General features: G+C 39.4%; 1 protein-coding gene across 1 annotated transcript in view; it reads right to left on the reverse strand.

Annotated features, from left to right (window-relative positions):
- The window catches only part of CPNE4 (copine 4), a 767,841-nt gene that overhangs the window by 389,243 nt on the left and 360,388 nt on the right, over window positions 1-18,210 (reverse strand). The window contains exon 10 of the mRNA XM_024245287.3: window positions 2,579-2,759. Coding sequence (XP_024101055.1) covers window positions 2,579-2,758 — 180 coding nt within the window. The 5' untranslated portion in view covers window position 2,759. The remainder of the gene's footprint in view (window positions 1-2,578; window positions 2,760-18,210) is intronic.

The raw sequence follows: 18,210 nt of genomic DNA on the forward strand, positions 1-18,210 counted from the left end.
AGACTAAAATAAATATATACAAATAATAGTTGAATTATGTTAACGGGTTATAAGTAGATGGATTTCTTGCCTGTAGTTTCCAAGGAGTTACTTTTTTTATAATGTAGGCATTCCATTTAGTTTTGTTAAATAAAAAATAATGAGACTTACTAACAAAGTCAATGAGAATATTTAGAAGGGAAAAAAACATACTATGTATTAAGACACCCATGAATACTGTTTTATGTTTACATTCTAAGCTTTCGATAGGCCTGAAGTTAAATTAAGATTCCCCAATCTGCCTATCAGCATTCATTTTCTATGTATGTTGACTCCTCACCTAAATTTCACCTGCTCACTAACTGCTATCAAGCCTTTCTTTCAGAGAAGTGGCTGATATCACATATCAACATACAATTAAACATGTTGCCTCTTGGGTCTTTTGAACCTTCTTTCTCCTATAGAGAGGAACACTGTCTCTTAGAGGGGCACCTTCTGACTGTTTATAAACAGGTGAGCGTAGTATTGAAGGCTTAAAGAATTTGGTCCAAGGGATCCAAAACAGGTCTATTTGTGTTCTGATCAGCATGGCTTCAAATCCCTTATTCTGAGTACTTTATTTTCTTAGAATAAGAACTGCTTCCTCTGCTACATCCTCTTCTCCTCCCTATTTCTCCATTCACATCAGCTAGATCTTTAAAAACAAGGCTTACTTAGACTAGGTACATAGATGCAAAAAAGGAAAAAAAAAACAAACAAACTTAAAATCAGTCCTTATCCAATTTGTTTTGATTTTTAAATAAACAAACAAAACCGAGCTGCAGAATTCAACCTAAAATATTGCCACACAAACCACCAAAGACTGATACCAGTGTCCAGCACAATTATAAAATAGCAATAAAGATCTCAGGTTCTGGAGCTCCAATGTATGGGTTTAAATATTAGCTTTTCCACTTACAAGCTGACTGCTCTTGAGAAAATCCTTAACCTTTTTGTCTTTCCATTTCCTTGCCTGCAAAATGGGGATAATATCTCATAGAATTTTTGAAAGAACTAAATTGGTAATTTCATGTAAAGCACTTAGACTAGTGCCTGGCACTTAAAAAGTACCCAATAAAGTTTAGGTCATATTGTTTTAAGTTCTTGCTCCAAAAAATAAATATTTCATGATGTGTCCCCTTGTTCTTCCCCAGGTACCACCATTAGTCAGAGAAACATCTGGCCAAGTGTAGCACAGTTGATACAAAGAACCCCACTGTTTTTCCTAGAGCTTCTCTCCACTGGGTCCGTGATCAGTTAGAGTCTAGCAGGCACAAAAATGAATAAATCCTTCCCAGAACAAACTTTTTTACAAAATCCAAGTCATCTCTTAACAACTTGGGGGCCCACTGCTCTTTGAAGAATGACTCACAGAAATGTCTTTCCATTCACACCACTGCCAAAGGAGCAGCTGCCTTGCACAAGCACAGCAAACAGTGTGTGTTAGGAAACATTCCGAGTGGATATTTTACACATGAGTTTTGGGGGATGTCTGAATGTGGTTTTGCTACCTTCCAAAGCTAGTTAAAACTGCATGCTGGCCTTATGAGCTTGTAGGCCCCCAGCTCTTTCCTCCTATTTCTGCCTTCGCCATCTCCTTACTTCTGAATCTACTCATGATTTCCACATGCAGGATTCATCTTTCTCCAGTCCTCAACCAACTCAGACTGAGGTAACCATCCCACTCGCCCCATAAACCCATGGGACTTAGAATGAGTCACTTCTTCAGTCCTGAAGACTGGGTTTAATTATCGTTGTTGGGTTCCCACGTGGCTCTCTTGGGTCCACAACAAGAGTTTATGTTTCTCTATAGATCTACGACTTGTCCTGTGTCAGCTCTGTCCAACAGTCACCCTGTTTTGGGCTTGGTCAGAGAACTGGACTTCAGTCTTGGTCCCTACTCCTTAGTTCTGGCCAGTTACCCTGGATAGTAAGTAGCCCAGCCCAGCTCCCAAAACTGGAGTTTGCCCCTCTACTGCAGACAGAGATTTCATGGGACTGACTTGCTCATACCTGTCCTCTTGGTTCCCTTTCAATTCGGGACCTATGGATAGGACTCTCATCTACTGAGCTCATTCCATCTGAGTAGTCACTTCTCTCTCAACCCCCTAAAACCTGTTTCCTCAAAGCTACCATTCCCAAAATTCTAATTAAGTCTAATCTGAACTCTGCCTTGGCCACAAGACTTTGTCTCTGGAACCAGTTTTTGGAAATTTCTCACCCCAGCCCAGTCTGGGGTCTGGGTTCACGTCCGTTCCTGGTCCTCCTGCTACCTGTGTGTTGCCAACGAGTAGGCATGGGATGAAGAGTATATTGTGAGTATTTCTTGGTAATTAACAAAAACACCTAAAAAGTCTTAGGCTCATGAATTAAGGGTAAATGTCAAAATATCCACAACATCAAAACAGCAACATCAAAACATCATGATAGAAATGTGATCATATTCACTTCTCAAATTTTTTATTTCATCAAAATAAACTACCTGATGATATAAAATATCAAAACATTTTTGAGCCAATCATCCAGCCATGGTTCTGTCCATTTCATTGGACATGCCTACCTCAAACCACTGTCCGTGAGACTGCATCTTGAGGATGACACAGGGGTCTGGTTTGGAAAGGGCATCTCTGTCAGAAATGCCTTTGCACGCCACACGCAGCTCAACCTTGGTCAGGCAGGGGCTGTTAAAGATTCCCAGTGTGTTGGCAGCAGACTCATAAATGTTGCTCATCTTCTTCATTCTGTTTTAGGCAAGTAAAAGAATAAAAAAGAAGTGCCAATCACTGCAATATTTGTCAAAGGAGAAAGCCTCCCAATCACCCTTCAGAAAATTGTTTGACACACAGTTTCAAACATTGAAGGTATTTATCTCACTTTCCAACCCAGTGACACAGTTCCAGTGAAACAAATCAAAGCAAACAAACAAAACAAAAAACAGGTGCTGCTGCACTTGGTTAAGAACACTATTTTCTTGTATTATTTGCATACATTTGCATAGTAAAATTTTTAGCCTGTGAAATAAAATTAATGAATTAGTTCAATAGGCTGCAAACTGTAATCCAGCTCTTCAATAAGTGTATGGCTTGTGTGAAATTGTACAGATTTGTTGCTTCATCAATTTAATCACATCTCTCAAGTTTTCAAGACTAAAAATCCAACTCAACTCCTATGTGATGGCATGGAGAAGTATATCGTTCTTTCTGAAGAAACAGCCATATTTCCCACCCATAAAACTTTGCCCTCTTCTCAAAATGCTCTCAGCAAGCCAGCCCCAAGACAGAGGCCCAGCATCTGAGTCCCTGTCCCCAAATGCACTAGCCCATTCTCACCTTTCCCTTTCCCACTCCCACCTGCCATATCAGAATTCAGAATCAAAAGGGGGAAAGTGATGGGGAGGAAAAGCACAAAGCTTCCTATTCTGAACTTGTGGAAACAGCAACTACATTTAAGCACTGCAGGCCCCCTGCCCATTTCCATGTGATATCCTTTATAATAACACTTTGCATCCCAGAGCCCCAGTGATCCACCAGAGGCCATCAGTGCTCTCCTTCTCTGAAGAGGACTGAATGTGTAAGATTCTCTTAGGAGCAAAATTCAATACCTTGCTTATGGAATTCTGTGTCTTTGTAGATTCATTGGGGAAAATGACAATGGCTTCCTCAACCTCACATGGCATTGGTGCTCTGCAATGGAATTTCTTCATCTGTAAAATGGGAATAATTCCTCTCTCTCTCCTTCCCTTCTTCCACAAATATTTAGTGAGCTTCCCCTCAGTACCAGCACTACACCAGGTTTAACTGAGTACAGCATGCCGCCTCTTTTACAGGATGATGGCTATGCCTCAGCATTACGCATTACACACACACACACACACACTCACACCAATAGCATTTTATTGGAACACAGGCATGCTTATTCATTTATGTATTTATGTATTTCACACATATACACACACACACTCACTCCTGCACACCAATAGTGTTTTATTGGAACACAGGCATGCTTATTCATTTATATATTTATGTATTTATCTGCGGTTGCTTTCACTACAATGGCAGAATTGAGTAGTTGCAATAGAGATTGCAAGTACCACAAAGCCTAAAATATTTATTATGTGGCCCTCTTCAGAAAATGTTTACCAGCCTCAGTTCTAAAATATTAGGTAAGGGAAATTTGTAGTTTTGGAGAGTTGCAATTCTGGTTTTAATATGTGTTGGGAAATTAGTTTTAGGATGAGAACTGCTCTATCTTCTACCAAAGTGAACATTAATAGGGACTTTGGGACATTTGTTTTTCACAGATGAAAAAATTCAAGCTCAGAGAGGATTGGCAGCTTGCCCATATTATGCAATTATTCTAATGGCAGAGCTGGGGCTGGAGTACCAGTTTTCTATCTGCCAGCCCAAAGCTATTTTTACCACAGGTAAAACCTTTAGCTGGAGAACTGTTCAAATGTACCAAGGAACAGTGGATACAACAAATATCCTTGATTTATTTCAACCTCCGTACAGAGTCATACATCCCTTCTATTTGAAAATAAATTCTATTCGTAAATAAATTCTATTCAAATACAGAAAATGCACAAATTATAAGTCTATAGCTTCATAAACCATTTTCCCTCTATTTTTACAAGTTGTGAGCAGATCAATCACTACAGCAACATAGGTGACAGAGTATACAGAAAATGAAAATTTACAACAAAGCAAAGGGAGGGAAAGAATCAGCTGGTGGAAAGATGGCTTTGTGTTCAGACAGGTTTGTAAGTGTGTTACAAACTCTCTTTATCAACTGTTTGATAAGAACAGCTTATTCTTCAATCAATATCTCCCCGAATTCCACTTTTCCCAATGCATTAACTGGCTCCTTGGAATCTACACTCCTCTTCTGCAGCCTTCACTGGCCTCTCCTATCTCCAAGAGCCATCACTGTCCTAACTTTCCCCATCCTTATAGGCTCATGCCATGTCCATCTCTTCCAAATCCACTGTTTTAATATGTGTTAGGAAATACATATTGTATTTTTACATACATATTGTATGCAAAATGCTGTGCAAGCTATGATAGAATGGGACATCTCTAATATCAGTCTTGATTGTGAGGTATAATGCAAAAAGACTCTGTCAAGGAGACACATAATTCCAGATTCAAATCCTGACTCCTCCATTCACTGACCATGTATCCTTGGGCAGGGTATTTAATGTCTCAGATGGTAATACCTATCTTGAAGAGCTGCTGTAAAGAGCAGATTAAATAATACATGTAATGTGATTACCACAATACCAGGTATATTGTGGATGCTCTGATAGTGGTAGCTATTGTTATTGTGTTCTGACTTATCTCCAGATAAAATCATTCATGCTTTCACTACCAACTGAAAACCTCTTAGATGTCTCACTATTCAGACCAAACTTTCATAAGCCCATTTAAATGTCTTCTGTATTTGAAACCTGTACAATCTCAGCATACTACCCTCCATCTAAGAGCACACACTCATCTTTCAAATCAGTTTATCTGAGGATTCATACACATGAGCCAATAACTCTCACAGGTTCACAAGTCAGACAGTAAAACAATGGTGACAGCTCTTCTAATATTGTGAAGCTGCTTTATCAACTTCCTGGGATAGACAATTTTTTCTTCAATCAGTGTTCTTTCCAAAGCATCAGCTGGCTCTGTAGGAATCCTATACCCCATAAAATCCCTCTCTTGGTCCATATAAAAGATAGTCACATGTTATGTGCAATTCATAAGGCATCTGATGGGAATGACAGGATTTCCACAATGCAGAGGGGTCAATTGTCTCATCTTCCCTCATTTATTCATTTCCAGGTTGTTACAACAGTTTTGGTTCACATGGGCCTGGTTAAGTGAATTTCAGATGATGATATTTAGTTTTAACTATCCCTACCTCTCCAATGGATTACTGCAAAGAAATCTTACTGAATGTAAAAAAAAATAATGTAGGCAACCGAACACCATGAAATAGCAGAGGTGACACATTTTTCTCCTAGTCTGAGGTTCCCGTTGGCCATCATACTTGCTTACAATAGTGGCAATCTTATACATGTGTCAACAGTTGCCCAAGATAATTAAAAATTATCAAGACTTCTTGAAATATGGATTGATACATGCAATCACTGATAGGATATTCTATATCAAGTGTATGTAGTTCTTGCTCTGAATTATTAGTTAATGATAGTAAATTTAAGTAATTTATAAAAGAGTAAATATATAAACTGGAGGCACATGTTTAGAGTTTTTTTAATCAATGGAATAAATGATTCAGAAATTTTATGGATCAGTTCTTTAAGCAATGGGAAACAGAGGATTTGAAGCTGGGAAATGGGCATGATCAAATAAACATTTGATAAAGATCAGTCTAGTAGTAGTAATATGATGGTTGGAATGCAGGAGAGAAAAAACATTTGTGATCATATGAGGCTGTTTTGCTGGTCACTTCTATTCCTCCTTTTCCCACTGATTCTGCTTTCTTCCCTCTGCTCAGGGCCCTAAAAGGCTTACCTCCATTGACTGCCAGCACATTGTTGGCAAGTGTTATGTTGGGTTTCACTAAAGGGATGCAGTTTGGGGGAAGGGGGGAGAGAGAGAACAGCATATTTCTTCCCAACTCCTACCCTGATCTTTAGCAGTAGCCAAGCAAATGACCATAGCTCTATCTGCAAGCCTTCAGATATCACTGGCCTTGGTAACAACACTGTTTCCTCTCCTTACTCCTTCAGGCTTATGGGTTGTAATGTTTTCCTGCCAGTCTTAAGGTGGGCATCCTAGAAGCAAAGCCTGAAACAGGGATTCCGATGCACTTGATTTCCTTACCTCAGAGGAGAGAAGAAAAGTGCAGGAAGCAAAGAGGTGGTCTCAGCTGGAGTCCAGCTTCAATCTGATTCCATGGGGGCTCTGGGACATGAATTGTACCCTTAAGGAAAGAGGTTCAGCCTATTTAACTCCATGTGAGAAAGTCATGCTAGGGATGAGGGAGCATAAACTCTTAGATTTGCTGCTTCCTCCCCTTGGTTGAAAGCAATCAGGCATTCCCAAGAAAAGGGGCAGCCATGAGCCATTATCAGCCAACACTTGGAAGTCCTTGAGGGAGGGATGCACTTACTGGATAAAGGGCATGTAGGCAGAATATCATTGGGTCTATTTTACCACAATGGCTGGTCTCTAGGAACCTCCCTATGAATTCCTTTAACTTTGACCACATAACTGTAAATGTTCTTTTCATTAAAATCTCTTCAATCAATAGAGATGATTCTGTTTTCTGTCTGGAAGAGAGCTAAACTAGAACAGTACAGCTGGAATTAAAAATCAAGAGTGGTGTGGCAGACAGAGGCTAAGATGGCCATCTCCTGGTATTCATGCCCTGTATACCACCCTCACCTTGAGTATGGGTGAGACCTGTGACTTGCTTTTAACCAATAAAATATGGCAAAAGCAATAGAATGTCACCTCTGCCTTTATGACACCTCAGATAATGACACCATCTTGATAAGAGACTCTCTCCCTTGTTGGCTTTAATGAAGTGGCCGTGTTGGAAGGCAAGGAACTGAGGGTAACATTCATCCAATAGGCAGCCAGAAACTGAGACTCTCAGTCCAACACGCTGAAAGGAAATGAATTCTGCCAACAACCACGTGAGCTTGGAAGTAGATCATTCTCCAGTTGAACCTCAGATGTGAGAGCAGCCCTGACTGACACCTCGACTGCAGACTTGTGAGACTTGGAGACAGTGAGTCCAAATAACCTGCAACAGTATTTCTGACCTACAGAAACAGTGAGATAATAAATGTGTGCTGTTTTAAGCTGCTAAATTTGTGGTAATATTATCTAGCAACCAATAATTATTAATAATACAAACAGATTCAAGAGGCGCTCCAAGGTGTGTGTGTGTGTGTGTGTGTGTGTGTGTGTGTGTGTGTGTGTGTGTGTGTGTAAATTCCTTTAGATCAGGGACTACTTCTTATACTTTACTGGATCCCCAGTAGTGCTCATCTTGGTAATATTTCTGGTCTGGTGATGAAGCCAACATAAACCTTCATTTCTAGAGGGCTAGGGTACAGGAAAGCAATATGGAGATACTAAAGACAAAATTCCCAACTTTTCACAATTATACTCAGGGTTCACAGCTTACCTCCCGGTGCCTGCACAAATGAAAGCCCTGACAAAATATACTGGAGTTCATGAGTTCTTGTGCCTGACCTTGACTTTGGAGGTGGTACACAGGAAAGTGAAATCAAATTGTTTGGCTTTGGTCCAGCTGAAGCTCACTGCTGAAAGGTGATCACAAAATATGGCTCTGTCAACGAGTGATCAGCTACCTCTAGGCCCAGATAAGCGGAGTAAACAAGTAATTTCACACTCTGCTAGAGAACAGGATTAATATAGCCTGATTATCAACACATTCTCCACGGCTGATTTAAATCCTCTTTGTTGCCTTTCACACAATACCTTGGTTTTAGGGAGACTAATGTCTGCTGAGAATTATTTTGATAAAAGCTGACTTTTGGCCAATTTTAGAAACAAATCATAATTGTCCTTTCACTGAGATAATTTAAGTTATTAAAAACTACCACTTCAGCATATTCACATTCTCTAACAGGACAAACTGATCCTGAAACTTAATTAGTTTCTGAATGAGTTGCAAACAACACAAAGACAATAGAGAACTCAAGAGGGAAGAGAATCAGCTTGAGTTCACAGGGGAACCAACTGAGCAGAGCTTGTCTTAAGACTGTGTCAAGAATAAGTGCATAATCATTCTTCTGCTTGCCTTGGCATTATTCAGCCTTTTAAAATGTCATAGTACATCCAGGGAAGGCTAGGGTGCTGGATGTCTCTATCTCACAACATTTCCATCACAATTCAAGAAACGTGTATAAGGTATCGGCTATGTGCCTGATGTTGTGCTGAGTGCTGGAGGCACTGAACATCCACTCGCTCAACTGGAGATTAACAAGGTGTTATTCCACTCAGACTTGTCAATCCATTTCCTAGTCAATATTCCTTAGATCAAGAGGAGATCTATGTTGAACTTACCCATAGGTGGCAAGCACTGTGCTGGACACTGTAAGAGATGGAGGCATAAATGAGATAGTCCACCTGCGTGAAATTTCATATTCTGGAGCAGTGCATCTCAGACTTCACCATCATCACAAATCACCTGGGAAGCAGGTTAAAATGTAGTTTCTGTTTCAAGAGTGTGGAGTAGGGCCTGAGATTCTGCTCCCAGATGTTGTTGATCCTGCTAGCCTGCGGACTACACCTTGAGTAACAAGGTTGCTGAGTACAAACCAAGCATCTATAAAACAAGATGCTTGTTTTATAAAACTTCCCCCAGATATTACTTATCTTAGGAACAGACACTCGTATATGAGATGCAGGATAACACAGGGGATAAGAGTACAGATCTAGTGCCGGAGCATTTGAGTTTGAATCACAGCTCTACTATTGTTAAAGTAGGTAGCTAGTCAGGCATGAGTAGTGTAAGAGAGGGCTCCCCCCACTCCATCAGGAATGTCAGGTGACCATCAGATGATGGTCAGGCAGTTGTCACACTGTCTCTCTAAAATAATAATTGGTCACAGCCAGTGCTCGGGAAAGGCAGTCTCCGTAGATAAAAACACCTGAAACTGGTGATCAGCAGCTTTTGGATAAGATTTCAGCAGTTGGGCCAGTAGGCTCAAGCATGCATATTAAGAGGCAAAATGGTACCGTTTAACTGGTATATAACCATGAGGGGCATTCCACTGGTAAGGAAAGAATGCCTCAAATGAGCATGCATACAACTCCAGTAAACACACTGCTCGTGCTCCCCTCCCAAGTGCTAGCAGGCCACTGTGCATGTGGACAACCCACTCCGAGGGAAGAATCAGGGAAGAAGGGACCCAAGACCCCAGAAGAGTGTTAACATATAAAACCCCAAGTCAAAAGGTCAAACTGTGCACTTGTCTATCAAGTTGACTGCTTGGCCCTCTTCCAAGTGTATGTTCTTTCCTTTTGTTCCTGCTCTAAAGCTTTTTAATAAACTTTCACTTCTGCTCTAAACCTTGCCTTGGTCTCTCCTTCTGCCTTATGCCTCCTTGGTCAAATTCTTTCTTCTGAGGGGGCAAGAATTGCAAACTCGCATGGATTCACTACCATTAACACTATTTACTTGTTGTGTGACCTTGAGTAAGTTACTTGAATTCTCTATATCTGTTTTACCATCTTTAAAATAGGGATAATAATAGTTCCTACTTTGTAGAGTTGTGTTCAGAATTAATCCACATAAAGTCCTCAGAAGAGTATCTGGGCCATAATGAGCACTCAATAAATGCAAATTACTGTTATCATTGCTGTTGTTTTTTAATTGGACCACTAGGTTCATAGAACATTCTTTAAATTCTTATATATCTTCCCAGCATTCAACAATAGGTCATCAGATCCTCAGGATAATCCTTCACTGGATCCTTGGGATAATCCTTTTGTAGGACCTATTAGGACCCCATTTCCATTTCATAGGCAAGAAATTGCACCCTAGAAAGGTACAACAACTGCACATAGCTGTCCAGCCACAAAGTGGTAAAGCAAGGATTTGAACCCAGGACCTCCAAATACAGAACTTATGCCCTTAACCACTTTGCTATTCTGCCTCCTTATAGGTTAGCTGCTTAACAAGACTCAAAAAAGTGACAGGTGGGGATTTACACCACAGAACATCTTCCAAAATTTTCTTGGCCCATCTAGCTTCCCTGAATGTCACCTGGTGGCTGTCCCTCCCTCTCTCTGTCTCCTCCCCTTCTCTCTAAGTCCTTTAGATTTTAGATTCTTTCTTCCCCCGCATTTCATAGAGAGTCCTTTATTTTGTAAATTAATCTGCCCTCTGGGTTTCTTTCCTCTCACAACTTTAATATTACTCACCCTGCTCAGGGCCCCTCTGCTCCCATTTTGGCAGTACAAACCCTGACTCTTCCCAAGAGGTTGGGAAAAGGAGAAAAGCTGTAAATATTTATACTTTTTGTCAGCCTCAAACATATAATGTTCTATAATTCTTTTAAAAATAACTTGCTTTCGGGTGGGCACGGTGGCTCACACCTGTAATCCCAGCACTGTGGGAGGCCAAGGTGGGTGGATCACCTGAGGTAGGAAGTTCGAGACCAGCCTGACCAACATGGAGAATCTCTGTCTCTACTAAAAATACAAAATTAGCTGGGTGTGGTGGTGCATGCCTGTAATCCCAGCTACTCAGGAGGCTGAGGCAGAAGAATCGCTTGAACCCAGGAGGTGGAGGTTGCAGTGAGCCGAGATAGCGCCACTGCACTCCAGCCTGGGCAACAAGAGCAAAATTCTGTCTCAAAATAAAATAAAATAAAATAAAATAAAAACTTGCTTTCCTAGCTACTATTATTAACTACAGTAATAAACCACACTGTTTTATTTATTCCTTGAGACAACTTCTTGAGATCAGTAATGTCAGCCTCATTTTATGGATGTGGTGGTTAAATAACTTATCCCAATGTCATAGTAAGTGACAGAGCCAGGAATTAAACCTGGGTCTAGTGGCCTCTAAAGCCTGTGTTTTTGACCATTTCTTATAAGACGATTTGTAATTTGCTTAACAATTACTTTCTTTTTAGCCCATGCCAAGGCAAACTTCAACCCTATTCCAATCCTAATAAATCTCTAAGGTGTAGTGTGTGTATTGAGATTGTGCTCTGGCAGTGCTTAAAAATTCACATTACTTCCTTTATTCCCAAGGCTGCTCAAGTCACTCTATACGTAATGGTAGCTTCACCAAAAAGTTAAGGGTCTAAGAACTTAATGTCCGTACTCTGATTATTTCAAACACTGAGCATTTGAGGAGTTATAGATGGTGGAGCTACAACACCCAGCAAACACAGATACAAACCACGTGAAACACAAAAGGCCATGGTTTTCATGAATAATACGGCAATATGAGTACATGAATTAACAATATGACAATTGTCATTTGCATTCAAAATGGACAATATGCATACATGAATGTTTTTCTGGAACATACCATACCAAATCTCTCAGGTGCAATAAATAATTATTTCAATCATTTCCTGAACTTTATAATTTGAGACAACAGAGAGACCAAAAGAAAAAATCTAGCAGAGATCTCATTTCCTGAAAAACAACTTCTTGGGGAAATGTGCATGTGGAATCAGATACATTGATGTTCTTAGGAACTTCTGGTCTTAGAATTTTGACTCTAACAATGATTCATAAAGATGAGATTTCTCCAGAAAGTAACTATGTTTATTGCGTCACATTTATATTAACTTTATAGCACTCAAATGTTTCCCATCTTTAGGAGAAGAATTTGATGTATAAGTGTAACTGAATAATTTTAAATGCTGACAGAAACTTTTAAGAGTTAAATTTGAACTAAATCACAAGAGAAATCGTATAAATGACTATCTTCTCCCTGTCACAGCCCCTCCTTTTCCTGGCATACCAAAGGCAACTATAGTTCCTGAATGAGAGAGAAAAAGCAAACTTAAATAATGTTTTGTTATTTTGGCACTGAAATAATTTGCTCTTGTTTCTCAGGCAACTAAATTTACCAAGTAGAAAGATCAAATCTCAGTCTTCTTTTGTTCAGTTATTTTCCCTTCTTAATAAAATCATAGTTTGGATTCTTCCACTAGGGTCACGTTAACAGGAAGCTGGGGGGCTCACAACGTGGATTTTGTGTTTCCAGTTTAAAAATTCAAAAAAAAAAGAGCAGGATTATTCTTATGTTCAAAGGGAGAAACGACAGACAACATATGAAGCCAGAAGCCAGTTTCCTTGAGAAAGCATGATAACTGATCTACTTATGGGTCTTGGTCTGCTTCCACGCTGTCTCATTTAAGAATTGCTTCATGTACTTTTTTAATTGACATGTTTTTCCTTAGTTGGCAGAGGACAACATGGTGTGTTTTGGGAAAGAAGAGGGGGCCGAACAGATAACAAAGTATCAAAAGAAATACCTTTTCAGGATAAAGAGCACAATCTCTAGTTCAGCATTGCCCAGTAGAAATATGTGTAATGATGGAAACATTCTGTATTGGTGATGGACAATACAGTGGCTACTAGTAACATGTGTCTATTAAGCACTTGAACTGTGGCTAGGGCAATTGAGGAGATATATTTTTAATTTACTTTTATTTTAATTTAAATTGAAATAGCAACTTGTGGCTAGTGACATGCACTGGACATACTGAACTACTGTTTGCTTTCTTTGTTTTCCCCAAAGAACAAAGCAACTCATGAAAACAGGACTCTTTTATAAGATAAGTCTGTCATTGCCCTATTTAGTGGAGAGTGGACGCAGAAGTGCTCAAAAGACTTAACAGGCTCAAGTTTAGCTGCTAGGCTTTTCATCATCTGCCAGTGCCTGTTGATTGGTGGTGACTGCCCACTTTACTTGTGGAGACAGCATGAGAATGAATAGCATGATTCACTAGCAACGTCTGCAATCCACATGCATGGAGGAGTGAAGTGGCAACTCATGAGGAAAGACCTTGGGGACAATATTGGAGCAAAGCTCTCCTCAGAATTTCTTTCTAACGTGGCAGTACCTTTATGTCCAACATGTAATCATGTTTCTGCTAAAAGTTTCCAAGTGGGATGACATAAGCTTTGTGGTAAATGACCTTGCTAGTGTTGCTGTGGATGAAAACAAAGAAGAGACTAGAATTTAGGAAGAAGTAGCATGTGAGCCGAGTGTTTTTGAAGTTGAAGAGAGGGATGTTTGAAAAGGAGGATGTGTTGGAAAATACATCGTGTTTGTCGCTGCAATCAGACTCATGACTAGCTATCAAAGACACTTGAGTGATGCTTTGAGGAGGAGGAAAGCCACTACAGACATGGAAGGAGTGGTGCCTGCATGTCAACATTCATACACAGACATACACACAAATTCATATGTTCTTGCTCTCTCTCTCTCTCTTTAATAGTGAGACTTCTTCATTCTGAATACCAGGTGGGGTTGCTTTCATGTAACAATGTGAGAAATGCATACTCACTGAAGGAGTTTGACAGGAATAGATAGAAAAAGAAAGATACAAGGTCTCTCCACTAGCACAGAGAAGCTTCAGAGGGCCTCTTGCTGCAGAAGGGAACATTGGCTGAATTGATCAAGTCAGTGGACCAGGGCAAGACTGTGGAAGACATTATCAGATGAGGAGGAAATCTGGCAGATGCCTTGTGTATGGCAGCTGAGAATTCTGTGGATTTCTACTTCTCACTGAATGTGAAAAGAACTTCAGTACAAGAAAACATGCAGTTCCCAGTGTGGGTAGAGAGAGACTAGAGAAACAAGCACCAGATGTAGAATACTCACAGGCAACAGTAATACTCACAGACAAGCATTTTTGGATAATTATGTGTTTGTCCCAGTGCTTCCCATAATACGATCAAATTTAATCCTTTCAAGAGTTATGGAAGGTAGCTATTGATATTTTTTCCATTTTACAAATGAGAAAATTGAGATTCAGAAAATCTAAATAAATTGCTAGATTGCACAACCCAAAAATGGAGGAAGCAGAATTCAGTCAGATTTTTTAAACTCAAAAGTGCAGGATTTTGTGTATAATGTTATTCTTCCTCCCCTTACATACCTCAAGATCTAGGTTCATTTTACAGTTCAATTTGAGTCCCTTAATGCTGGAAGTCCCAGAATGTGATATCACATTCATTTAGACACAAAATATTTATTTAATACTTCAAGTACGTGCTGAGAACCATGGTAGGTACTGGCAGATACAAAGATGAAAAGACAAGGTTTCTATCTTCATGGAGTTTCCAGGCTGATGGAGAAATGAACAGGCAAACCAATATTTAGAAAAGATTAAGTTTGCTTGTTGTCTGCCATATTTCCATTAAAATAGCCATAGACAGACTCAGAAGCTGACAATCATACCAGAAAGGAAAAAACAAATAACAAATAAGCAAAAAAAAAAAACATACGTGGAGTCTCCTCTGGCTGTTTTCTACAGAGCTGTGTGCTATGGAACTGTTATTCTATGAGGTGCTAATAGATAATCTTAAAAGGAACAATGGTAGACTTTATAACATGAAACAGTTTTTTTGTAACAGGACATTTTGGAGCCATTACTATGTTAATTTGCACTGTGAATCTCCAAAAAGGAGATATGGTGTATAATATTTCCCAAAATTATTTAATCACAAAAGCACATTAGAAGACACATGAAACACATTAGAAGACAAATGATTAACAGAGAAGGAAAAACATTTTAAAAATGCCAGAGGCTAAAGAGTAACAGGTAGAGGCATATTGCATTTGGGAATATTTTATTTACTATGAAAAGTGTTGTAGGGAGCTGAAGTGAGAATGCCCAGGAAACAGTGCAGTGTAGGACGTGCTGTCTTTCATGTACTACACTGGGTGCTGAGCTTTTGGTTAAGTCAGAGTTCCAGCCCTAGCCTGGAAGGTCTACTCTAAATAAATGCCTGCTGGATTCAGCAACTTAAGTCAGGTATATCAAGGTGACCTTCTGATAGTCAACTGAGAAGTAGCAAATGCTAGCACTAAGTGAATAGTGAAGAGGATTGATGAGACTCCACTTAATCTGTCCACTGGTAAATGCCAGCTGGATAGATTTCTTTCCAATCTTGAATGAGTAAATTAGAAATAACAACAGCAACATGCAGCCTAAGAAAAGGATGGGGAATAACTAGATCGTGGTCAATTCATAAGATGGAATGCCATATAGCAATGAAAATGGAGGACCATTTGATAAACATGCCAATATGGATAAATCTAGACATAATGTTAAACAAAATAGGCTAAATACAAAACAGTACATGCTGTATGATCCCAATTTTGTGAAGTTCAAAACCAGGCCAAATGATAAAGGCAGAACAATGGTTACCTTTTGTGAATGCAATGATGAGAGGGATACAAGAAGGCTTCGGGGGTGCAGAAATAAACTACATCTTGATTTAGGAGGGTTTGCTTTGTAAAATTCACCCAGCTGTATATTTACAATGTGTGCAGTATTCTGTAGGTTTGTTGTACTCAAGTAAAATTTTACTTACAAGGTAAATAATAGGTGGCAGAAATAGAGTCTATCTATATAATATGTTATTGATCATGAAGAGGTAAAATTCTCTTACTAAAGGACCAACACCCCATTAGATTATCTTTAACATCTAACTAGGTGATACTTATAAAGAAAACTATAATAAGCAAGTGAATAAGTGAATATATGAATTTTTTAAAATAGACAAAATTTAATTAAAAGAAAGCAGTAATAGAGATAAGGCAAAAGCTAAGGAAACAAACCTCAAATGAGTCAGAGTCACTTCTCTCATTCTCCCCAGCCTGGATCCATTGTAATTTATTCCTCATTGCAGTCAGCAGTTATGAGTTGCTTAGGGACGTTTGGCAAATTGTTAAACTCAAATCTGATCAGGTCACTCCGCTGCCCAACATCCTTCTGTGGATTCATAAACACTGCAGGCCAAAGCCTACATTTCTTAGCCTAGAATCACTGATTTTTCCTACCTTTATTGATCAGGCCCACTATTCCCCAGACACTGTAAATTGTTCTATTCTCATTTTCCTTCTCGTACTTTCAAGTCCTAGAAGGCCCATGGAATTATATGTAGATTTATTAACATGAAAATAGTTTTACTCATTTATTTCTCTTCCTGGCCCAATTTTAATCCCTTGACAAAATTTTCATGACCTCCCCCTTACCTTTGTTAGTCACTCCTTAATTTGTGTTCCTACAGTTCTGGTTTAGCGTCCTCTCACACTAATTATCACATACATGCTATAGCTATTAGTTTACATGTCTGCAAAGTCCCAGCGGCTAAGGATCAAGGACTGTTTGACCAATATTCAAGGCAGGACAGACTGGAAGTGGAGCCTCCTAAATCAACTGATGACAGATATCTTGGGTGTGGGGGTATTTTAAAATCAGTGGTTGTTATTCTGAAATTTTCTGTAATAAAAACATTTTAAATACAAAAAAAAAAAAATCAGTGGCTCCAGATGCTGATAAGAGAAAAAATCTCCAGAACCAGGAACTAGGCCCTTAAAATGTCAGTTGACCTAGAAATATAAGAAATATGATCTATGGTGTCATCTCAGAACCAAATGTTCTGAAACAAGTGTTCATCATTTGTTTGTCAAATCTCAGAACAAAATGTTCATGGGCGTAAGACTCCAAGCATTTCATTGAGAAGGGCACTGCTCCTCGATTCTCCTTCCTCCCTCTCCCCCAATTGAGCTTGTCACTGATACTGCCTCAAAGACAGATTTACATGGTAAATGGCTGAAGTTAAAGAAGATGTCTGATGGTCTGGTATCCTTACAGTGGTACGGCATAACCAGAAGTTAAGCTGATGAGCAGAACAAAGGATTCCTGTCCACACCTGATGGGCTGACAACATTGCTCCCACACAGTTGACACTTACTGGGTGGCAGCAAACGGTGGGTGACAAGAGTGACAACTTTGCCTCTACATCTCAGAAACTCACTTCCCCCAAGAAGAAATGGTGGCACTTCTGGGCAAAAAGCACCAAACTATTCCTACTTCCACCACCAACTGGATTAGAACACCAGAGTACATTCTTTAACCCTCAGGTCTCTCAGACTCCAGTCAGTGTTTGTCTATTTCACTGGAGGTGAACAGTCCAAGTAGCAAATGAGGCAAATCCTCATAGTTTCACAAATAACTGGAAAGAGACGTTCACAGTCATAGATACTCTCCCTTTATCCCTAAGACCCCTAAAATTCAACTTATTAATTACCGAGCACCTACCATATGCCCAATACTTGATTGTGTGCCATGAGGAGCTCTGAAATAATAAAACGTGGTCACTGCCTTTGAAAAACTTTCAGAGTGATCAAGTACATGAAATATTTATTCAAGGAAGGAACTACAGTATGATATTTAAATGTATAGGCTTTTTAATCAGATATCCTGGGTTCATTTCCTACCTCCATGGTTTACTAACTATAACGATAGGCAAGGTGTACTTTGGTTTCCTCATCTGCAGAATGGAACTAATAACAGGATCCACCTTAGCACTGTTGTGAGGATTCAGGGAGCAACAATGCAGATATAGACCACAGAGTAAGTGCTAAACAATCATTATATTACCAGGGTTAATATAAAAGAGAGTTCTGCAAGTAGATACATGATGAATCATC

Source organism: Pongo abelii, chromosome 2, assembly GCF_028885655.2.
Source record: "Pongo abelii isolate AG06213 chromosome 2, NHGRI_mPonAbe1-v2.0_pri, whole genome shotgun sequence".
In the NCBI taxonomy this organism is placed as follows: Eukaryota; Metazoa; Chordata; class Mammalia; order Primates; family Hominidae; genus Pongo; species Pongo abelii.